Below are 24,321 nucleotides of genomic sequence, written 5' to 3' on the forward strand. Positions count from 1 at the left end.
CGCTCGCTCGCTCTCTCTCTCTGTTTCTCTCTTGAACTTGCTCATACAAAAACAGGAATCAATCTGTTAAATGACAGGATTAAAAAATCTGGCGTATCCATGGACACTGCTGCAGAAAAACGATTTTGCAATTACTTTAAAATATGCAAAATATTTGTGAAATTGCATTCTAGATGCAAAATCGAACAAAGCTGAGTGACAGACACTAACACACACACACACACGCACACACACACATACAAATATACGGACGTCTGCATAGAATGTCCAGTGCACGTTTCTATGTCGCTGCTGATAGTTTGCTGCATGCCACAGCATCTTTGCCGAGTCAATAAAGAGCTGCTGCTGCAACATCATCAGCATGTGGCTGTTGTGTATATACTACATATAGATTCTCAGTTCTCAGTTGAGGTCAACTGTATTGTCAGCCAACAAGTTAAGCCTTCAAATACGGAATGGAATCGAGCACAAGACGTGGCTAGTTTGAGTTGTGTGTGATTGACGTGTGTGCTCAAGGGTTTGTTTTTCACTTGCTGCCATTTTCATCATTAAGTTTTTTTAACATTTTAAATATTTATATTTAGTTTGCTGCCACGCTGTGGCAAGTAATGCCCATCTGCTGCTCCTACTGCCAGCTACCTACGCTGCTGCTGCTGCTGCTGTTGGTTGGCATGCCATTTTCCTTCCTATGCAAATCAACAAATATTTAAATAATCCTTAGAGCACAATTTGCCACGCTGCACATGCAAAATGCAAATTGAATGTACGAAGCTGCCACGCTGCCACTGCTGCCACTGCTGCCAGCGCTGGTGTTGCCGTCGCCTCTTAAATGGCATTGCACAATGCCTTTAAGGTTGCATCGAGATGCGCAGTTATGGGCATTTTTCTAGTTTGGTGTGAATGTGTTGCTTGGCACTTAAACCACAAAATAAATTACGCTGCAAATAGACAACATTTGTATGGACTGTGATGAGCACCGGGAGCTGGGAATGGGTGCTATGTGTAGAGCTGTAGCTGCGGGGTTCTAAGAAAAATTGGCGTCAAATATTTCACGCCAGCATTTTCATTTTTCCCACGTGCCACTTACAATAGCTCACGCATGGCAAAGCAGTGGAGCTGGAGCTGGAGCTGGCGGGACTGTCGGGACTGTCGGGGCTGTCGCTGCTAGGCAAGGTTTCATTTATCTTAATTTAGATGCCGTTGCAAGCGACCTGTGGCAGGAAACAGGCGCATAGATGAACTGGCAACTGGTTGACGTTTCTCTGTATGTAGCCAGCTACTAATGGTGTCTCGCATACACATTACAGACTCCTGGCGGCGGGTATAAATGAATCTGAATCCTTCACGTGTCCTTGGCATGCACACAATGAGACGCCAGCTGAGGTAATGGCTTTTACGGCAGCCAACCCATAGAGCCGCCAGGCAACTGAAGTGTGTTTACCTTAAATTTGTCTCATGTGTGTGTTTCACACACACACACACACACACGCGCGCACACATACACAAATTCAGGGTCTCACCTGCATTTATAATAGGGCTTGCCAAACCGAAGGCTAACACGCAGTTCGTTGCCTCGTTTGCCGCAGGCTCGTCAGCCTAAGCCTTTGCCATAGCTGGCGCCAAATGAGCTGCAGCTTGTGTAAATTGCCAGCGCACTGCAGTTGCGTGTGTGTGTGTGTGTGTGTGCTGCTGCTGGCAAAACATTGGCAGGGAATACACGTGTAACAGCTGAAGCGCGTAGGTACGCCTCACATTTATTGATTGCATTGATTTTAGCGCTCGATTTGTTGTTGGCCATAACAAAAATATTGCGCCACGTTGCACGCTTCATACATAAGTATTAGTTTTTGTGTGTGTGTGCGTGTGTGTGCCACAGCTTGTAGCATAGTTGGGTTGTGTTATGCGGCTGATTAGAAGCGAATTGAATAAGCCACAAGGCACTTGAGTAGCTATCAATACAAAAGGTTGCGCAAATGCTCTGCGCTCTGAGCTAGACTCGGGGGAGCTAAACTAACAATTTGGAGGGCAGCTGGTGTGTAAGCAAAGGGATAAGTACATATGTGCATGTTAGAGTAAGCTTTATAGCATAAAAGGTTGGATTATTTATATATTTTTTCGATCAGCTTGAGTGAAGGCTATTTAATATGCGAAAGCGATTCAGGCACATTTTTAATTTGCTTGTATTTATTAATTGATTTGTTATTCTGGCGCGCTCGTTAAATATATTTAATTAACTTTAACAAGTTGCTACGAAAAGCTGTTCCCAGGAAACAAAATCAAATTAAGCTAAAGGCATACAGCAAAAAAAAAAAAAAACAAACTTTCTGTGCCTGTCAAAGTTTCAGCAAAATTTTTAATTTAACATAGAAAAGGTGTTGCAAGCAATTGATGGGCGCAAAATTAATTGACTGGCAATTTGAGCGGGGCCAACAACAACAACAGCAGCAGCAGCCGCAGCAGCAACAAAATGTCAGCACGCCCAAAAGCAGGCAATTAACAATTTTAAATGCGCTGTAAAATTATAAATGGCTGCTCAGAATTTGCTGCAGGGTAGTGAAAAGTCGAGCTGGCTGACTAAGCTTAAACTTTTTTAGCTTTTAAACTTGTGCGACAACTTTTTTATTTCAGCTTGTTGTTGTTTTTATGTTGGTAATTAACTTTGGCAATAAATATGTGCAAGCCATAATAACGTGACTTTTTGTTATAATTGTATTTATTAAAAAATTATAAAATGTAATTAATTTGTGGTACATTTAATAAAGTTAGCTTAGACAATATGCAGAGCCAGAGCGTGATTTCCCTGGCAGTTGGCCAGCAGGACGGCTAAGCAATTCAAAGCGCTCAGCGTTGCAATCTTAAGGCAGCGTTAATGCAAAAGCTTTGCTTGTTTATTCGCTGCGCTGGCAGTTAACAAATGTACGCACATTCGTATTTCAACCACACTGACCCCAAAGCTTTAGCTTAAGCACATAGACAAAACGCTCCAAAGTTGTCAACTGCCAACTGAGCTGAACTCTCTAGTTCGCCCCAGCACGCAATATGCAAACAAACGCATCGCAGTTCGAGCAAATGTGTTAAGCATACAACGTTTATGGTCCATTGCTGTCACCTGGCAATGGCTCTATCTCCCAACAGCTGCTCTGCGTGCGTCTTTGTGTGGGTCTGCACCAGCAGCTTTTAGCTCTAGCCCGTGCAAATTGCTTAGTGAAAGCAAACAAATTAATCAAAATCAGCCCGTAGCTGTGCAGGTCGTAGCATATCAAACAATGTGCCAGCTGCCCAATGAGACCCAAGCGCTCTTCCAACTGACTGCAGTTGCTATACGCACCACCCCGCACTACATTTAGTTCAACAATCAAGCCGTTTCCAACCCCAGCGCACCTGTGGGAATTTGTGTGTAAAAAGTCCGCTCTCATGGAGCTGACAATTGGCTTCGTTAGTCGACAGGCTGGGCCGGCCACCAAAAATGAGGTCAGCTTCGGGTCAGCTCAACTATAACCTGGACTTCGATTAGCTAAACAAACCAAGCTAATCCACCGTAAATGGCATTGAGTTGGGTCGCCTGACATTTCATTGATTAATATGCTAAGATCTTTCTTTAAATTATCACTTTGCATAGACTCTGCATTTAAACTTCAAACTTCTGCGGCAACTACCAAATTAGTGCCCAACTCGCTCGGCTTACAGTTCAACATGATAGCCCGCATTTTGGCAACTACGCGCAGCTGGCGCTTATGCATTTTAGCGACCGCACACGCGCTTCACTATTTGCAGGCACCTTTAGGCTTAGGCAATCAGGCAGCAGCCTTTTGGGCTATTGGGTTTGTTATGGGCGGGGAGGCGACCTATTGAAATTGTCGCAATTGTATGCAACACGCTGCATGTACGCCCCCCACATTCAAAAACAAAGCACTGACTTGCGGCAGGTCAGCAGGCAGTGCGTCTGGCTTTGCGGAATCCGAAATTGGGCAGCAGCCCCGTCAGTCACACCGTATAATGCCCTTTGGCAACTTTTCCCATTTTGCCAGCATGTCCAATATGCGCTTCAGGTGCGGATCGCACTGGCGATTGACAAGTCTACGCTAATTGCCTTGTACGGCAGTTTCTTTGTATTGCTTTTCAATGCCAGGCAGCAAATTGTCAGCGGTTGCAGTGGCAAAAGCCACCAGTAAGGCGCTCGCTTCTATTAGCTGCGGATGGCTGCCTTGCCTGGTTGATAGATCAAGTCAAAGTGTCTTACTTGTTGACTCTTAGCGCTGGCATGCTCTTTTTATTAAACAATCAAACAAGCTGGAGTTGGTTGTATTTAAATATTGAGCTCAAAGGAATGACATACAACTCATATACATTTATTTTTATTTATACGCTGGCAGCACTGAGAGCAGACACTGCTGATTTAAATAAAATTATTCAAATTAAAATATATATAGGGTAACCTTATAATAATATAGTGTTAACTCCAACACTTCTTAAAGTGCTTCAAGCTAAATGATTTCCAATTATTATTGATATTGCTAAACGCACCAGACTGTAAACAGCAACAAACTGTATTTTCTTTAGAGCACAAAAGCTGCCACGCCCACACAGCCTTACAGCTGGAAAAGCATGCGCCATAATGTGGTCAAAAACTTTCAAAATTAATTTGCAACTTAGTTTGCAGGCAAACTTAGGCTAAAAAGAAAAGAAAACCTGAAAAATTTGTACAATAAACAAGTCAGCAATCAAAAACACGCATACGCCCTGTCTGCACACAATGAAGCTGACTGGCGACAATGTAAGTATGTAAGCGTATGTATGTATGTGTGTGTGTGTGTGCAGCAACAACAGTGCCAAAGCTATATCAATTAAAATGGCAGCTTGAGTTGAAAACTGCTTCTAAGCAGCCCACGCTGTTTTTGTTGTTGTTGCTGTTGTTGTTGGAGAACCACACAAAAAAGAAACTTTTGCTGCCTGAAAAGACTTGCAGACTAAGTTTGAACAAGCAACATTAAAGCATGCATGTATGTGTATTTATATAGTGAGCTTCGACTTGTGTGTGTGTGTGCGTTGCCTGCAGCAGACATTTTTATGCAAGAGCAATATGTCATTTTGCTAGCAGTTCAAAGCAGTATTTCAATAACTAGCAATACAAGCGAAAACACAGCATGACACTAAGTTAATTAATCTTAACACTGTTGCCAATCGAGCCATAAGACATAATTCATTGGCAAGTAGTATTTAGCACAAAGCTCTAACAATGCAAAGTGTATTGCAATTATTGCTGCAGCTGCAATATAAGCTAATAATATGCAATATAAAGGGAACACACACACACACACAATGATTGTCATAAGCAGCTGGAGCATTGTTATCTGCCAACTCTTGCTGCTTTTGTTTTGTTGCTCAAGCTATTGTTGTTGATGCATGTTTTGTGATTTGCTGCTAGCAAATTGCAGACAACAGCGTTGGTAACGCCAACAGTTAAATGAATCAAATCCATTGCAAGCCATTCATCAAATGTCAACGCACAGAGTGTAGCCCAAATAAATGGGCTATGTATGGTAGGTATGTCTGTATAACCGAGAGTGTATGTGTGTGCGTGTGTGTGTGTTGCACGTGGTGCACAGCTCGTTTTATAATTGAATTGATCCCATTATGTAGATGGAAACGCTTTTGCGTCTCGTTTCGCTGTCCCATTCTATTCCATATCGTTTCCTTTTGCGTCTAGCTTCAAAATGGCGGACAGCTGAGCAGCAGAGCAGCAGTAAATGCAAGGCGACTGCTGTTACAACTCGTAGTAGTTGCTGTGGCTGTTGCTGTTGCTGTTGCTATAATTGTTAGTGCAGCCAGCTAAGCTAGAGCTAAAACTAAATAAATTGAATTCAGCGCTTATGTCCTGCACTGACATTCGCTTTTAATTTCATTCGTACTCGTAGCTACACAACCAACGCATAGTTACATGCCATGCCCCCAAGTGGCATGTTGCATGTTGCGTTTAGCATTTGGCAAAGTTGCTGCAGCTGCTGTAGTTACGCGGTTGGTTTGTTTGATTGCTTGCCTGCCTCGATGCCTCGTTGCCCATACATTTGCACAGCGATATGTAAGAAGCTGCGCTTAATTCAGTTAAAGCATTGAATTTATGGCTTCTCTAATTCAAATTAAAAGTTAAATGTTAAGCTTAAAAAGGCGTAAGAATAGCCCAGCCAGCTGATTGGCAATTAAACTCGCTGCAAACTTTGCAAATCAATGACTGGGCAGCTCAACTTTGGCAAGCTGAGCTAATATAATAATTTCAGGACTTTTTTGTGAAGCTGCAAAGTTGCAAGCGTAGCACGTATTAACAGTTGCCAAGGCAGCACATAAATTTACATTGGCATGCAACTATGTGTGTGTGTGTGTGTGTATGGATCAGACGCTTTCAACAATGTGGCACACACGCACACAAAACGTTGAAGAAATGCATAAATCATACTACGTTACATTCTGTAGCGCACAAGCAAATAAATATTTCAACTTGTATGTGTGTGTTTTGTTTTTTAGGGACGATAAACATAATGAAATACACACGCACACATGTGTGAGCATGGGGGCAAACAAAGTAGAGCAGAGTGTTGTTTAGAGGTCAATCGTTTGGCAAGCTATTCAATGTGCATCAGCAGCAGCAGCATCAATGCAACATGTTAAATATTCTATACATATCGATCGGACACAACTCGAAATAAAATTTGCGTATTTCCCACATTGCCCTGGAGCATTTTTTGTGGCTCGATTAGGCATGTACCGCAACATTGTTTGGGGTGGAAACATCATGCTGGCCAGGCCAGGTAACAAATGCGCAGCATTTAGAAATTTAACATTCTTGATAATGTATAACAAATGTTTGTGCGCTCTCATTGGTATGCAGCATGCCTGTAAGCTGTTAGAATGTGTTGCGGCCGCGCGTGGCAAAGACAGACTGGCGGCGGCAGTAGCTCGAGAGTCATGGCAACTAACATAGCATAGCTAACATGTAAATTGGAATTTATTGCTCAAGCTTACCCAGGTTAGATTCATATTTTTACAATATTTTAAAATGTGGCAGCTCATGCTGTTGTTGTAACACGACTAAAGCAATATTTGTCGTTGGCCAAAGCAAACACACAGCTTAGGTCACACACACACATACATATATAGTTAATAACAGCATGATGGGCACGCGTTTGCAGCATAAATTATCTATCTATAGCTAGTACTGCATAAAAATTGTCCAACTGGCGCTGGCGCTGGCAGTTGATCTATCGTTGTATGTCAGCAGCTGCATTGTTGAATTTACGCTGCAGCTTAGACGCAGGTAAATCCCATAAAGTGTGCCACACACACACACACACACGCTATGTGCGGCAAACAAAATAAATGGCAGACATTTTAAACTTTACCACACACGCGCACTCAAATGCGCTTATGTGTTGCAAATATCAACGTTAATACTTATTTGTGCTTTGATATAAATAGATTGCTGTTGCTCTTGCTGTTCGTAGCTTAGTGTTGCGTTTGTTGTTGCGCGCTTCATGTTGTTACTACAGCTGCCACACAATATGTGTGTTTATCTTGTTGCTTGAGCTAACTGCAAAATAAAATTGTTGAATAAATAAATAAGTTGCTGCATACCAGAATTAAAGTAAATAAATATTTATATTTGATTTAAGCTTTTAATTGAGCTAAGCTTTAGATTATGTAACTGTATGTGTATGTTGCTTAAGCTAATTGTAAAGCCAAGTAAATTTGAAAAGACAATTTCAAGTTAACTTGTAAAGCAAACACGCGCAGTCTTGGCTTAGGCCAGCGTACTGAGCAAAAAATCAACTTGAAAGAAACTGCGCCGTGCCGAGCTTAAATGTCAAGTCCTGTAAAATTGCATGGCTTGGCTGACTGGCTGACTGACTGACTGGCAGAGAGTGCGAGTGCGAGAGCGAGACATAACAGCATTGCAGGCTGCTCAGTGTGTACACGAAGCAAATGTCAAGTTGACTGTGGGCCAATTTCGTTGTTGGACCAGAGACGTAGTTCGTGTGTCTCAGATTGAAATAGAAGCGGACATCTTGTCACATTTAGTGCAGTTTTACTTGGACAGCCAAGACGACAACGCACAGCAAAAAGACAAACGTGATACAGCAAATTGAAAACGAATTCCCCAGCTAAATAAATGTGCAATAAGTAGCGCTCAAGCTTTTAAAGCAATGCTTAACATTGGCTTAACATTGCGTATGCGTAATATTGTAAAGCGTACGCTTCTGCACATGATTGTTTTTAATAGTAGTTGCGCCAGTCACAGCGTTCATTAATTTTGTGCAGCACAAAGCGAGACAGCGCCCATTGCCTGTCAATGTTCTGCTTCAGCTTCAGTTTCAGTTTTCAGTAATGGCAATCAAATTAAAGCCCTCGATGGACATCAGCAATTGGCAATGGCTCTGCGTGTGGCTCACTTGTGCGCTCTTCTCTTTTAGCCCAAAAAGCATATTGGGTACAACGCTGTCCCCAACTGTTTGAGACACATTTCAATTGCAGTACGTCTAGCTGTCGAGCTGCTTGAACAGAATTGAAACTTGGCAAGCGGAGTATAGCCAGCATTGTCTATTTAAGTAAGACATACTTTAGTTTTATTTATTAAATAGCGTAGTAGTTGTGCTCTAAGCTGGCGTTATAAATTACTTTAAAAGTCTGTCCACAAATCTCTGGCATGCGCATTAATTTTACATGTTGGCGACAGTTGTAAGCAGCTCTGGCTGAGCGGAAACCCAGCCCGGCACAACTCACAAACTTCCGCCAGAGTCAATGCGACACTAGAGCGTCGCTGTTGTTGCTCGCTTCTCTCTGTGTGTGTGTGTGTGTGTGTGTGTGTGTGTGTAACATAACGGGTTTCTGGTCTCGTTTCGTTTGCCAAGATTAGCGTCGCGATGGCCGCGACGCACACAACTTGAACTTATTTCCGTTTCCGGCCACTTTCTGAATACAATTAACGTGCGCCCTAGCGTTTGTTTTCGACGGCCACGCCCACTGGGAGCTAGTGGGATGCACACACAAAAGCCTTTGCATAAATTATGAGCCGCCTCAACAGATAAACGTGATAAATTATCAAATGCTCGTAGCCAGCGACAAATGCAATCTGCTGCTGCAATTGCTGCAGCTCTTAAGTTGCCACACCCACAGCCAGTCACACACACATTGGTTATCTGTAAAAAAAAAGTGGCATACAAGCAATGTCAAAAGCACACTAAACACAAACGACGCCCCAACCCAAAAACATGCACAACACTCACACATGTGTGTGGTTGTTTTGTCTTGAGCAGTTTGTTGTTGTATTTAGGCTTTTTGTTGCTGTTGTTGGCCAGGCCCAACAGGAAACGGAAGTTTCAGCGCGCTGCGGAAATTATTGTTTAGCTTTATTGTTTCGACTGTGCCATAGAAATTTGTTTGCCGAATTATTTTCATGCAGTCATCGTTTCTAATTCAAGCCAGCAACTTGCCTCCTAACTGCGTTAGCGTATTAGTTTTTAGACGCCTAATTTACTAGGCGTGCCAGCGTCTATAAAATTTATGGCTGTTCAAATTTGTAACCTCAGGTATTGCGTGTGCTCAGCCAAGCATTTTGGGTGGTGCACCCCACGCTACGAAGCTCAAGCCACAAAGTTTCGCATGCAGATAATAGTTAAATAAGAATTCATGTTTATTCATTTTATCTTTAACTTATTCAAGACCTAGCAAGCTTACATAATGCCTATATTTATAATAAAGCTTAATTGAGTGCAGGCGTTGCAAAGTTAATTACAGCCAATCAATTGCAGGCCTTATGATATGTACTTAAGCATTTTTAAGACCAAAATCTGGCACATTAACAATAAAAATTATGCGACATAACACAAAATGTGGCATTAAATGCGATGCTTTTAAGGTAATTAAACGTGCTTGGCCTTGCCTCACAATATTGAAGTGGCTGGTGTTAATTTTTAATGCATTTAAAGGACACAGCAGCAGCCAAAGATTATGAGCAGCACAACAACAAAGCCGGCAAAGCTATTGCCATTGACATTGCCATTGTTACTTTAAAAAGAAAGCCTATTAAAATAAATTACAGTGCAGTTTTTTACGTGAAAAATTAAGAGCCACAGTCAAAGCAAGTACAAGTGGCCCACACGAAAAGACAAAAGCAAGCAACGAACGGAGCCACTGAATAATTCATGAGTGTCACCATTGTCGGCGGCAACATACGCCGGCGTTTTGGGTACGCTGCTAGCTGCTAGTGTTATATTTAATTAGCTGGCGTAGCGCATAAAAAATCTAACACTTGGTGGGGGGTGGAGGCGATGGGGGCAGGCAGGCAGGACTATCAAGCATTCAAACGCACTTGGGGCAGTGTGTGTGCCCGCAAAGCAAATTTTTGACAAATATCCTGTGCTGGCTGCTAACCGACGCCTTAGCTTAATCATTTAATAAAACTTTTATGCTGACAGCCAACAACTCCACATACATTTTAGGCTCACGCTTCTTGCTTCTCTAGTAGGCGCATACTCGGCCATTACTTTTGTTTTCTTTGTCGCATTTTGCTTTGCGCTGTCATTTCGTTGGCGTTTTGGCTCTCTGTCGACAGGCGAGGGACACTTATTAGCCTCTGTCTTTGTCTCTGTCTCTGTCTGTCTGCCTGGGTATTGTCTTGCTGGCATCACATTTTAAATTGTGTCAATTTTCTTTTTGAACATTATGCTGAGTATACAAGGCTTTGTAGGGCTGTTTAAAAATGCTGACACAGCGGTACTTGTCGCTTAAGCTGATTGTCTGTTAATCGAGTTGAACTTGATGAACAGGCCACGTCCCCGAATTGGGGCGGAGGCGTATTAATTAAGGCATGTGAAAAAGAAATTGCAATTTGTAAGCTCGTATTATTTATTTATCGAAAGCATTTGTCGTCTAGCCTGATCAGCTGTATTACAGTTTGTACAATTGCAAGCAATTGAAGATTTTAAAATTTAAGCTTAGCTTCAACTGTTTGCTGGTTTTCAGTGTCTCTAGGGCACACGTGACCACAAACGTAAGTCCCTCAAAGTCATGCCAACAAATTTTGGCATTTTTATGGCAAGTATAAACACAAAAAGAATATAATAATAAACATCAATACGTAGCTGAGTGAATACCTCGGGGACACAAAGTCAACTATGTGTATGGTCCAACACAGAATTTGGTATGCAAGCGCAAAGCCAAGATATCTCTAACTAAAAGCGCTTTTGGCAACGCATTGAAAGCATAGCGCATACGCAACGTGGTACAAATAATGCTACTACAGCGACTACTACGCTGAGCACAAGCATATGCAAAATTATTGACAAAAAGCGTAGAATTTGCATGCAAATTCCATACATACGCCAAAATGTCAATGTGTTAGTTCGTCTATCTACACACACACACACACGCATACGTACGTATATAGTATATGAAGTTTTCTGTTGCAATTTCCGGCTACTATAAGCGGAAGTGAAGCTGCTCAAAAATTCATGCAACCGTAAAAGAAGCAAAGTGCCCCAATAAGCAAAACCAATGCCAAATGCTACAAACGGAAGCAGCAGCCGAGTGGAGTGGAGTGGAGTGGAGTCATGTTGGCATTGAAAGCTGAAATACGTTGCCCTTTTGACTTTTTTTTTTGCTTTTTGTTGGCCAAGCGAAACTTCTTTTAGTGTTTGTCACCAAACGCCTTCGAGTAACGTTTACTTCACTACATCCACAGCATTTACATAAATTTTGTATTTGCCAGCGCGCTGGCTGGAAATTACACATGTCGCTGTATATATATACATATATATGTTTATATGCTTAAGTCCCATGTTTGTGTGTCTAGCTCGTAAATCATCTAATATTGCCAATATATATGTTTGCTGGCTGTTGATTTATTACACATTTTTAAATAGTTGCAGGAAATTGTTGTCAATAAATTTGATGTTTATCATGCTTTATGGACACATCTAATCTACGAATTCAATTATGCAGTTTTATGCATTTGTCAATGACTAATTAATATTTAAGCTGCGCTGCATAAACTTAAAAATGATGTTGCTGTTGCAATTGATTGTTGCATTTCAATTTCTCACATTGATCTGGCAAACCTGACATATTAATTGTGCGCCAACTAAAAGCCTGATGAGCAATTGAATGCATGATTTCAGCTTGAAAAAGCACTGAACGCTGTCAGCACAAATAATTCAATTGGACGATTACACGCACCACGTACTAGGAGTGGAGCCTGCAATCTGCAGGAGACACACAACGAACACAACTTTGCAGCTGTTGGTTGCTCCTTGTGTGCTGTCATATATAAAATAAAATCATTTTTGCCTGCTATTCATTAAAAAACAATTAAATTTTGGGTGACACGCGAACTTAATTACACTTTCATGTGGCAACTGGCAAATTGCAAAAATGCGTCAGATTCTTGTTTGTTAGCCAGCAACTGTTGAGCCTCCTGTATTGTTCTCTGGCTGGTTGGCTGTCTGGCTGGCTGGCTGGGTGTCTGGCTTGCGGTTGCTGCATACGCGTTAAGCGCTTCAAGTTGAATATTTTATGGCAGTAAATAAATTGTATTATCAACAATTAAAGCGCCGCGCGTGTCTCCATTTGTGGCAGTCGTCGCTATGCATTAAGTGCATATTGTTTGACAACAACCAAAAAATAAAGAAGTCGCCAAATATTTTACAAATTGTAGCAAATTGCAAAGTTTTGTTTTGCGGCTCACACACACACACACGCACAGAGATACACAGAGACGCTTTTATAGCAACAAATAGTCTGTAGGCTGGTTACAATTTCCAGCTGTAAACTTCAATTGCGCGTTTAATTTTCCATGTCGCCATTTTGCGGTCAGGCTCTGATTGTCTGGCTGATTGTCGTGTTGGCAACTTTTCGTTAATGGCATTAATTAAAAATTTAATTTGTAATACAAACCCGTTATGCTTGCTATGTTACTTGTGCTCTGATTTTGTTTCCATTTGCGTGCACAATTTAAATTTCGGCCGCCATAAATCAAACGTTCAAGCAAAGCTTACTTCAAAGTCTCAGCGCCTTGGGTTTGTTTTTATATACATTTATCATCATCATAAGAGGATTCTAAAATGTGCATGCCTTAAACTTCAAATACAGCTTTAAGTTTAATGGCGATGTTAAAGGCAGCTTGATTTTCCTTTCGTTTCAGTTTTTGAGGCATGCCACAGTTTTAATCTATGTTTGCTCTATAAGCCCATAAATTAAGGCCATGCCGCATACAGGCTTATAAAAATCACACACACAACCATATACACCAAGTCGTGCATGCGTCGCAACATTTTTAGACTTTAGTAAGCTGCTTGGCTTTTTGCTGTACAGAGAGCAAAGCCTTAAATTAAATAGAAAAAGAATTTGATTTATGCCTATGCATTAGTCGCACTGCTTAACAATATTTAAGCACATTAAATTTATGCACAAAATATGCAAGTTCAATAATCGTCGCATCATCATCTAATTCCATTAGCCATACTGTGTCCAGCAAGGCGTATGCGTAATCTTAAGTCATTTTCTAAGACACAGCTGTTGTTATCTTTCTTTCTCTGACATTTCGTCTTCATTATACAAGTCACACTGTCGCCAGCTAGCGCTCACTCTCTCGCTCTCTCTCTCTGTCTCTTTAGCTGTCTATCTGTCTTTGACGACGCTTGTTAGTCAACCAGCAGTCATCTACTAATATTTATACATTATATTTATTTATCGCGCATTAATCATTAAATTACAGCCATAATTCGGCACGCCTTGATGTATGTCGCACAATTATTTCTCTTTAGTTTTTTCTTCGACAATATATCATTTTTTGTGATTTTATCCGACGCTTTTTGTGCTTTCGTTTCCTTTAAATGAAATTGTGGTCAAATCACACGCACGCTTAGCCAGCCATCTATGCAGTTGATTTGTCGTCGACAGTCTCTGAACTTTTATCACACAAAAACACAAAAAAAAATTAAGGTTGCCGCTAACAAGTTCTAACAACAAACACACAAAATAACACAAAGTATCTGCTGCGCTTTGGTTTATCAATAAAATAAACTGAGCGTAAGCACATTGTTGCAAATAAAAAAACAATAACAAAATATGTAGTAACCTGCAGTTAACCGGGTAAACAGCTGTTGGCATACAAAAGAGACGCTTGCAAGAGCGAAAGCTCTTTCCACTGAATACGTTCCACTTCCAGGCTCGTCGCTCTGGCTCTCGCCTCGTTACTCGTACGGAAAAGCTTAACCCACATATAACGACAGCCAGTGCTGTTAACGAAGACATTGGCAGCAAGCCCAAGAGCTTGGCCAACAACGAAAGTCAGCTTCAGTCGTTGGAATACATTCGTGCGTCGTGGACACAGACAAAACAACGCAACATTTGCCGTGCACGTGGCTAGTGCATATATATCCCAATGTATATGTATTGTGATTGTGTGTGCATATAACTTCATGTGATTGTGTGTGTGTGTGTGTGTGGTTAAAGCAATCAAAAGTAACCAAACACCCAATAGTAAAGTGTAATTAATATCAAGGCGTAAGATGCCTGCTAAGCTCATTCAAAAGTTTATCTAGCCCCGGCAAAATATAACATATCGGCAGTTAACTCGTAGCTACTGCTGCTGCTGCTGCTGCCTTTTGTAATTGGCAGCCGGGCGCGTTGTCGGCGGCTGTCGTTGTCGATTTCTTTGGCTTGACGTGTCGGTGGCGCTTAAAAGTATGCAATAAATTGTGTTCAGCGTAGAGCCAACTACCAACTAATACCAATGCCAACAGCTCACACATACTCCACTTAACGGTCATTGACGTTTTGCGTTTTTGATTTCAAACGCTTGCATGTTAGCACTCGCATGCAATTACGCGCCTATAATTTTGAACGCCGCGGCCAAAACGTCTCGCAACTGCAAGTGCAACAAATTTTGGGCAACCATAAATGCAACTTAATTCAAATTCGTGTAAATTTGTGCATAGATTTCGTGTTAAATGCTTTGCCAACTTAGTGTCAGTTACATTCATATGCAAATGCATAAAAGTTTTAGCTCTAAATGACATGCATTGTGCTAAACATAAGTTTTAGAAAAAATATTTACATATGCAAATGCTGAAATCGAAATGCTGCAAGCTTAAATAAATGTCGCTATTCGTTATCCCAGGCTTTGTATGTTAAACAATAAAAGTGTACAAAATATAATATACATATATGCGATGCTAGCCAACGAGCGCCCATTAGTTAAATAAAAAAGTGCCAAGCTTAAACAGAATATTAAATTGCTTTAAGTGAAAGAAAAGCAAATAAAAAAAGTTATTACATATATGTAGTATAAAAACGGTTTCAAAAATACAAGCTAATGTTTTTAGTTGTGTGTATATGTGTGTGTGTGTGTGTGCTGAAACGTGCTTGTATGTCTTTATAAAAGCATGACAAGCTGTTTAAAAAAGGGATATACACTTATATAAAGGATTTCCACTGCCACTGCTGAAGGTCAAACACGCTACAGCAGCCACAAATCTAAGCTAAGGATTATTAACAAACACAACAGCAACAACAACAACAACTGCCAGCAATCATAAAAATACAAATAAAAATAAATACTCTGACATCAGCTTCAGCTATGGCCATCAAGGCGGCGTAAAGTGAGAGCGCATTACACACGCGTCTCCATCAACGCTTGGGGAGTTTTTACAAAAGGTAAATCAAGTAGAAATAACAACATAAAACAGCACAAAATGCGCTTAACTTGTCAATTGCAAAAGCAAAGAAATGTCTACAACAAGCTGACAAACAGAAAACATATCGTTACTGATTGGAGTCGAAGACCATTGGCTTTCTATTCTTTTTTTTTGTTATTTTTGACCCTTTTGCTGCTGCTGTGTGTGACTTTGTGTAGAGGTGTGCGTGATTTATTTAAAGACAAGCCCTTTTTTTTTTGACTGGTTTTAGAGCCAATGCAACCTTCATTAGCTAAGTAAATTCTCTAATTTCAATTCCGTGTCAGTCGTCCACGTAATTTAACAATCATTTCAGTTCAAGCCGAGCTATCACACAAATTTTAAATGACACTCTGTCAAAAGACAAAAATCAATGCAATGAAGATAAATGAGCGTTCAGAGAATAACATAGACCTTGCCACTTCCGTCTGCCAGCGCCACAAGTAATAAGCGATTATAATGCCGTAAATCTGTCTATACATAAATACAACTGCTGCTATCGCTTCAGTCACGTGCACAGGCGCCAAAGCTGCTGCCAATGCTACTTCGGCTGCCTAGAGTACTATTCGTTGATACAACATAATAGCAACTGTCACAAGGTGGGCGCTATAATTTACCAGCGCACGTTGGCGGCTGTCAAAAAAGTTTACGCTTATTACTCATACGCCGTGTTGGCTGGCCTGGCCTGGCATGTGGGCTTGGGGCCCACACAACTAACGCTGATGAGTCGAGCTTGTGTCGAAATCAAATTAATCATAATGCCAATGATTTAGATGCCTTTTTTTCCCTCTCACCCACCGCCCACCGACGAACACTTTTCTTTTTGCCTTATCGATTTCTCTATCTTTGCTGTAACTGACAGCAGAGAAGTGTGTGCTATTTTTAGTTGGGCCCAGGTGTTTGCTTTCACTTGAATTCACTTGTGGCAAAGTTACAATAGAGTCGCATAAATTAACCCCATAATATTTTGCGTTTCTTTGTGCTATTCTCATTATGGCGTATGGCATAAAAACGGCGATTAGGCAATTGCTTATATTTTTTTTTTTTTTTGTTTACAACTCTTTGAATAAATTCTGTAAATTTACCTTGAAATTTAGGTAGCTCTGCATTAAATTAGCTATGTATTTATTTATGAGGAACACGCGAACAAACAAAATTTATGTTGAAGCGCTCTATATTGAATGCTAAACTCACGATATTTGCCATAAAGCATTGATTTTCAGTGCGCTTTAATAAACTTTGCTGTTTATTGCTCAATTCTTAGTATTCACTATAACGCTTATTATCGATTGGACAGTTGCAACCATAAAATGTAGTAAAATATTCGAATTGCAATCTTAAATCGATGCATAAGCAAATCACAGCTTGATGCTAAATTTGTATTTTAATAACAGAGTAGCTTCAACTTTAAAGTGCAAACTTATTTTTGAAGTATTTTATACATGTTCTTTTATTTGTTTCTATATTAATAAAATATGCTTCGTTGGGGCTCAAAAATCCCCACTGGCATTGCACTTGTGTTCCTGTTATTTGAGTTGGAAAGTATGAGTTTTTATTACATTTAGCTTAACTCTGTGAGTTTGCAAAGTAAACAAATGAGTAAAAAGCATTTTATTTTTAGACAAATTTGTTTCTTTATTGCAAAGCTTTGCAAGAGCACAAAGCGGAGCAACTACTTGATTTGATGAAGTGTTTGCACTTTTATTTTGTACGCTTACTGCTTGTCACAAGTTTTAACACAGAGCGCATCAATATTGAAACTGTCGCCCAGCTCCTGCAGCACGCTGAGCGTACAAGGTGATATGATGAGGCCTCCTTGATTGTCCACCTGTTGCATATGCAGCATCTCCTGATCGCCAGGCACAAGTGGCGCATTGCAGCTGCTGCCTTGGCGCAGTAGCTGATGAAAATCCGCCAGTCGCTCGTCGAATCTCGCCGAGAAGTGCATGGGATCTATGGCTACAAAAATCTGACCTAGATCAGCGCTTTGGCTGTGAGTGCTGTAAATGCCGCGACGTCGCAGCTGTGTTGCATAGCTGGCGCCAGTCAAGACGCCACACAGCACATCCACCATGGCAGCTAAGCCAAAGCCCTTGTACTCTGGCTGAAAAGCGTGCAGTCGCTGCGCACGCAACGCTTCGGCCGCACAAGTAGTTGGCACTCCCTGGCAATCCAGTGCCAACTGCGCTGAGGGCAGCTCGGTTAAGTGCCCATTGCAGTAGTCCAGCTCCAGTTGCTCAATCGTTTGCGCACCCATGCCCAAGTCAACCAGAAATTGTTCGCAAGTGCTAGAGGCGGCAAAGGAAATGGGATTGCCGCCCAGCAGCGGCTCAATGCCACCACTGGGCACCAGCACTGGCGGCGCATTCGTCATGCATAGTCCAATCAAACGCTGTGCCAAAGCCTGGCAGGCATACCAGCTAGCCATGCCAATGTTGTTGGAATGTCTGGCAGCTACAAAGCCAATGGCTTCATCACGCGCCTTGCGCATGGCCAGGTCCATGCAAAAGTTGGCCACCACCGGACCCGGTGCATTCTGCCCATCCACCAAAGCCAGCGCTTTGCGTTCACAAATAATCTTGGGCTGCATGCGCGGATCGACTGTAAGATTAAGCAGATCCGCTGCTATTGCTGGCAGTCGATGTATGCCCATATGACGTTGTCCCATATAATCAGCAGCAATTAGCACATCAGACATTTCGCTGGCCGCCTTTGGTGGCACTTCCAAAGCCATGAATACATCGCTTACAAAACGCTGCACTTCCAGCACATCCACCAGGCTGCCCTCAATATTGTCCGCTTGACTGTAGAGCGGTTTTTGCTGACCAGCGCACATCAAAAGGACTTTTTTCAATATTGGCCAAACGGCTTCATTGCCAGCTTCAGCTTCAGCTTTTTCCTCTTCTTCTTCGCAGGGCTTCTCTAATTGGCAGTTTGATTTTTTCCAATCAGTTTCGAGCTGCTCGCTGCATTGAGTTCTTTTTCTTGTATTGTCGCCGGGTTTTGTACATGAAACATTTAAACTGCGTTTCTTGAATTGCTGGGCTGAGGTTCGACACGGCTCTTCAAACTGTTGCTGGCTACCCAGTTTCGGACGAAATTTCCTTAGTTTGTTTAAGAATTTGATTATGCGGCGCATGTTCAAACAACAAAATATAAAGTGTATTAGTATATTAAATTACTTAAGCAGTTTGCTATGTTGACACTTTCTATGTAACTGTCATTCAAGATTTTTGTTTACATTTTAATAAAGGTGTACAGTTGATTCTTTACTTAAATTTAATTTATTATATTCATTTTCTCTTTCAAATTAAGCAAGTTACAAAACGTTGTCAAGTTTTGAGCATTTTTATTAAGCATATTTTATTTTGCAACTTGCAGGGCCACATCAAGATGAGCTCGACGCCATTGAGAAGTAACTATCAATGTGAAGCTGGCATTACTTGCATAAACAGATAGTGGAATCGGCAAGGAACTCTGCCACAGCAGTCGCCGCATTGAAAAAAACCAGAAGAATAAGTATAATTAAGTTTTGGTGCGCGGCTAGTGGAACAGGTTGACGATGTGCCAATGCCAGCTGCTGTGTCTTATGCTCTTGGCCGTGCTGATCAGCTGCGCCCAGGCAGCGACGCAGGACATCTACAAGGGCGCGCGCCTGGGGCATCGCATAGTGCAGACAAGATACGGACGCCTACATGGGCTCATACTGCCGCTGGATAACATTCGAGTGCTGCGCTCTGTGGAGGTTTTTCTTGGTGTGCCTTATGCAACGCCACCCACCAAACAAAATAGGTGCGTCATGCTTGCTTTTTAGCAAGTCAACGATTAGCCTTAATAACATACGAGCTTGACTTGCAGATTTAGTCCGACGCGAGCACCAGCGCCCTGGGAGGGCATACGCATCTCTGATAAATACAGTCCGGTGTGCCCGCAGCGCTTACCCAACATACAGAATGAGACGGCAGCGCTGGAGAAGATGCCCAAAGGTCGGCTGGAGTACTTGAAGAGGTTGTTGCCATTTCTGCAGAATCAATCGGAGGATTGCTTATATCTAAATATATTTTCCCCCGTAAATGGTAAGTGTAAAATGCCAAAGAGCAGCGGCATAAAATCAATTAATTAGTCCTAATCATACCCCACGTAGCGGCCATAACTTAAGCTTAAAACAATATACTATGCTATATACATGAAATACTCTTAAGCACGCGCCAATGGCTAAGCAATGTGGCCACATTAGGGCATGGGCTAAAAGAAAATATAAGAAAATAGCAGCAGATTAGTAATCTAAAGCAATGCTGCAGAGTGCCTGCTGCCCTCCAGGGCGGAAAGCGAGTGCCAGTGCGAGAGCGAGGAAACACTAAAGTGAAAATCAGCTTTACACGCGAAACGGAAACATTTAATGGTGCTTAAGAGCTTTAGCGACTTGAGGCCCTAGCAATGGCATAATGAGTGCGGAATGTAGAAAGTAAAGAAAGGTGGTACATTGCTCTAAAATGCCATGTGCAGTGTTAATCCGCAAAGGTGCGTGGCAACTTGCTGCCTTTTTTTTTTTAGCAACAGCTCTAATTTTTATTGCGAAGCATAAAATTCATAGAGCTTAAGAGATTAAAAGCAAACATAAAAAATATAAATATTTATTAAAGAAACATTCCTTTATTTGTTTAAGGCCGTCTCGAAAATAATTGAATTAATTACTTGCAGCTGGTGCCAACGAGAAGAAATTGCCAGTTATTGTATTCATACATGGTGAATCCTTTGAGTGGAGCAGTGGCAATCCCTACGACGGCAGCGTTCTGGCCAGCTACGGCGAAGTCGTGGTCGTAACGCTTAATTACCGTCTGGGCATATTGGGTAAGCAGCATCTCAAATACACGCACGCAATACAAATACATAATTATGCCTTACACACACACACACACACACACACACACATACACGTAGGCTTCCTCAATGCAAATCCCAGTCCGCATGCACACGCACGTGTGGCTAATTATGGCCTAATGGATCAGATGGCGGCACTTCACTGGATACAACAGAATATACAAAAGTTTGGAGGCGATCCGAATTTGGTAACGCTGGCGGGTCATGGCACAGGTGCTGCCTGCATTAATTATCTGATGACAACGCCCACGATGGTGCGTGGTTTATTTCATCGCGCCATACTCATGTCCGGATCGGCATACTCCTCATGGGCGCTGGTCGAAGATCCAGTGCTGTTTGCCATTAAGTTGGCCCGCGAGGTTAATTGCAGCATACCCGAGGATCTAAATCGAAATCATGAGCAAATCGTCGACTGTCTAAGGGATGTGCCGTTGGAGGATTTGTATGCTGCCGATATACAGGCGCCAAATTTTTTAACATCCTTCGGACCATCGGTGAGTAGTTGAAAGCAAAAACGAAATTGCTTTGTTGCGTATTTTACGCTTATCCTTAGACTTATCCTCATTTTGTGCGCTTTCTCATAATGTCTATGGGCAAAGGTTTAAGCAATTTCTGTGTACTTTTCGTTTTGTGTTGTTGTTCGTCTGAGTTTTTTTTTTACAATTTCTTCTTGTTCATCAGCTATATATTTTTTTGTTGTGTTGTTGTCTTTGGCTCTTAAGGCTTTCGCTCCAACGGACTTTATTACTTACTTCAGTAGTCTTTGTGCGCTGTGTACTTCAACAACAATTTAATGTTACACTTTTTGCTCTTTTACATGCTCTCGCTCTCGCTCTCGCTCTTGGTCTGGTCGTCTTCGTCGTCTTTGTCGACTGTCTTTTGTGTGTGTCTGTTGTCCATTTTGCTGGCGGCTCTCAATTTCAATTTAGGTTGATGGCGTTGTCATACGACCCGGACATTCCAATCTCGATATCGATGATTTAATGACGCGCAACTCGAAGCGCTCGTCAGCCGATGCTGGCGCCCAGTCAGCTGCTGGCAACGGCGGCGGTGGCTCTGGCAGTGGTTCAGCATTCAACGGTGGCAGTGGCTACTTTGCTGGCGCCGCCGCAACGGCAAACATTGGCGGACACTATGACGTGCTCTTTGGCGTCGTTACGGGCGAATCGATTTGGCGCTTCAGCGCACACGATATACAGAATGGCTTCGAGGGCGATAGACGCGATAAAATAATACGCACTTATGTGCGCAACGCTTACAATTACCACCTCAATGAGATATTCTATACGGTAAGTATGTATATATAAAAGCAACAACAATAGCAAGTCTGTGGCTTTGGCCAGCCATAAATCTTGGTTAGATCAGATTACCATTGGCATACAGAGTTATAGTTACTTTTTTTAGCAAGTAATAAATTGTAAAATGCCGACCTCAATGATTGTCTTATCGTCAGGCTACTTTATAACTGTGCAAAATGTCATGGGCTTTGGCCAAACTTTTATTATTTAATTTTAAGGCAATATGTGCGCGCAAAACTTTGCAGACAGTACAGGCAAACGTGTCTGGCTCATAAACACTTTAAATAAATAAATTGCAAACAAGCTGCTGCTATAAATTTATACGTTATGTAATTAAGCCAAGTTAAATTTACACTGAGATATGCAAACAAAAAAAGACATGAAAGAAAGTGAGGCAAGTCTTAAAGTGTAAGCAGCAAATAGAAAGAAGAAAAAGTCAATTAAAATGTTGCCACACACACAAACAGGCACACACATACATATGTAACTGTGCTCGTAATTATAAATTGTATGCGTATGATCAACGCTTGCAAGGTCCTGCGAATTTCATGTTGTTTTTTCACATTTTATTATATGGCATATACTTTCCATTTATGTTGGCGCTGTCTCTGTGTTTTGCTGTAATGCGCAAGCGAGCAAAATGGAAGGCAGTTAACACGCCATTGCAGCCAAAACATTAACACGCTTTATTTGGCAAATGTGTGACTCTGCATGTGTGTGTGTGTGTGTGTGTTATAATTGTGTAGGAGTGTGTGGCAGTGTTTGCATTGGCAAGGACACTGGCGCAGGCATATAAACAAGCATTTACATATTTGTTTGTATGTATGTATGTGTTGCTTATATATGCGACTTGCATATACATAGATCTCTCTATATATGCATGTGGCACACACACCTACTTAAATGCGCACAGGCTACACTTAACCCAAATCACAGCAACAGCAGCAACAGCAGCAGCAGCAGCAACAACTGTGAACAGTCAGAACATTCAGTTTCGTACTTGGTCTCATCTTTATTCGTCGCTCGACGTTGTCACCATTTGCCATATTAAAACGCAAGTATACGTGCATTTGTGTGTGTGTGTGTGTTTTAAGTGCACACACACATACACACATGCGACGTATTTGTGAAGAAAGTCGTAAATTGCCAACGCATATATATCACGATTATTACGCATACACATACATTCGTATTTATTTTACTTCATTATGCGAGCCCTTAGCAATATCTCTCAGTGCACACACACATACAGAGAAAAGTCAAGCTCACTGTAATGAGGTTTATAATGCATTCAGTAATGTCATATAGTATTACGCCAAGCATTTCTATAGTTGCTCGTAATCTTAAGAAGTGCAGCCACATCGAGTAGTTACTGCCTGTAATATCTCGACTAATCTAGCTGAGCCTTAAATGTTATGCACATTTCACAGCTTATAGTAGTTTGTTTTGTCATTTAATAAAGCTAGCAGTGCAGTCAGTTTAGTGGTTTGCGGCGTTTAAAAATATGCATGGCATCGATTTTGTAGCCGCCGCCACCACCACACTGAAGTACGTAAAAATAATAATAAAAGCTGCTGCATGCAAAACGAGAAAACAGCCGCAAAAATCCGCTTGTAATCCTGCCAGGATTTGCGTTGACACATATACATGCGCAGACTGCTGCACACACGAACATGCATAAAACATGTGCACACAGCACGAAAAAACGTACTAAGCCCAAAGTTTTGTAAAATTAAATAAAAATATATATGTAACTTATAAGTTGCCTTTTCGTTTAGATTGTCAACGAGTACACCGACTGGGATCGCACCTCGCAGCATCCAATCAACACACGCGACACGGCCGTAGCGGCGCTATCCGATGCCCAATTTGTGGCGCCAATTGTGCGCACTGGAGATATATTGGCCGCCAATTCGCCGCCAGCGAGCAGCAGCAGCAGCGGCGGCGGCGGCTCAGCGACGCCTAGCGGCGTTAATGCGGCTGCATCCACTTCAGCGGGCTCGATGCAGCCGTCGGGTCGTTGTTATTTCTATGTGTTCGATTATCAGACCAAGGATGGAGATTATCCACAGCGCATGGGTACGGTGCATGGCGAGGATTTGCCCTATATATTTGGAGCGCCGCTTGTCGAGGGCTTTAGTCACTTTCCGCAAAACTACACCAAATCGGAGACCGCATTGTCCGAGGCTGTGATGATATACTGGACGAATTTTGCGCGCACTGGGTAAGTTGAGTGGGTTGGTTGAGTGCGCATGACGCATACGCCCCATTGTTCAGAGTCACCAACGCTGCTTTAAGCCACTTTGGCTAATTTGCCAGCCAAGCGACGAAGCGACCAAGCGACTCTTCTTCTTGTGCCATTCTCTCGTGTGCAACACTTATGCCTGATTGTTCGCCCAGAGAATGCGACAAGTAAA

At 41.9% G+C, this 24,321-nt stretch overlaps 2 protein-coding genes across 4 annotated transcripts in view; one reads left to right on the forward strand and one right to left on the reverse strand.

The window, feature by feature from the left end:
- The first annotated feature begins 15,355 nt into the window (after positions 1-15,355).
- LOC108603728 (neuroligin-4, X-linked) overlaps positions 15,356-24,321 on the forward strand; it is a 34,397-nt gene continuing 25,431 nt past the window's right edge. For 2 of the 3 annotated variants that reach the window (XM_017992772.1, XM_017992771.1), the window contains exons 1-7: positions 15,356-15,705; positions 19,107-19,517; positions 19,584-19,801; positions 20,427-20,576; positions 20,667-21,100; positions 21,536-21,895; positions 23,683-24,128. In XM_017992772.1, the coding sequence (XP_017848261.1) occupies positions 19,288-19,517; positions 19,584-19,801; positions 20,427-20,576; positions 20,667-21,100; positions 21,536-21,895; positions 23,683-24,128 (1,838 nt within the window). In that variant the 5' untranslated portion in view covers positions 15,356-15,705; positions 19,107-19,287. Of the gene's footprint in view, positions 15,706-19,106; positions 19,518-19,583; positions 19,802-19,909; positions 20,247-20,426; positions 20,577-20,666; positions 21,101-21,535; positions 21,896-23,682; positions 24,129-24,321 lie in introns of those variants that run through there. The other variant, XM_017992773.1, reaches the window with a different exon arrangement.
- Positions 17,354-18,918, reverse strand: LOC108603730 (uncharacterized oxidoreductase YjmC). The gene has a single exon (XM_017992774.2). The coding sequence runs from the start codon at positions 18,862-18,864 to the stop codon at positions 17,440-17,442; it is 1,425 nt and encodes a 474-aa protein (XP_017848263.1). The 5' UTR covers positions 18,865-18,918; the 3' UTR covers positions 17,354-17,439.

The sequence above is a fragment of the Drosophila busckii genome, chromosome 3R, assembly GCF_011750605.1.
Source record: "Drosophila busckii strain San Diego stock center, stock number 13000-0081.31 chromosome 3R, ASM1175060v1, whole genome shotgun sequence".
In the NCBI taxonomy this organism is placed as follows: domain Eukaryota; kingdom Metazoa; phylum Arthropoda; class Insecta; order Diptera; family Drosophilidae; genus Drosophila; species Drosophila busckii.

Bases quoted from the DNA above. Each gene is read 5' to 3' on its own strand.
- LOC108603730 (XM_017992774.2), bottom strand. From the start codon at position 18,864: ATGCGCCGCATAATCAAATTCTTAAACAAACTAAGGAAATTTCGTCCG.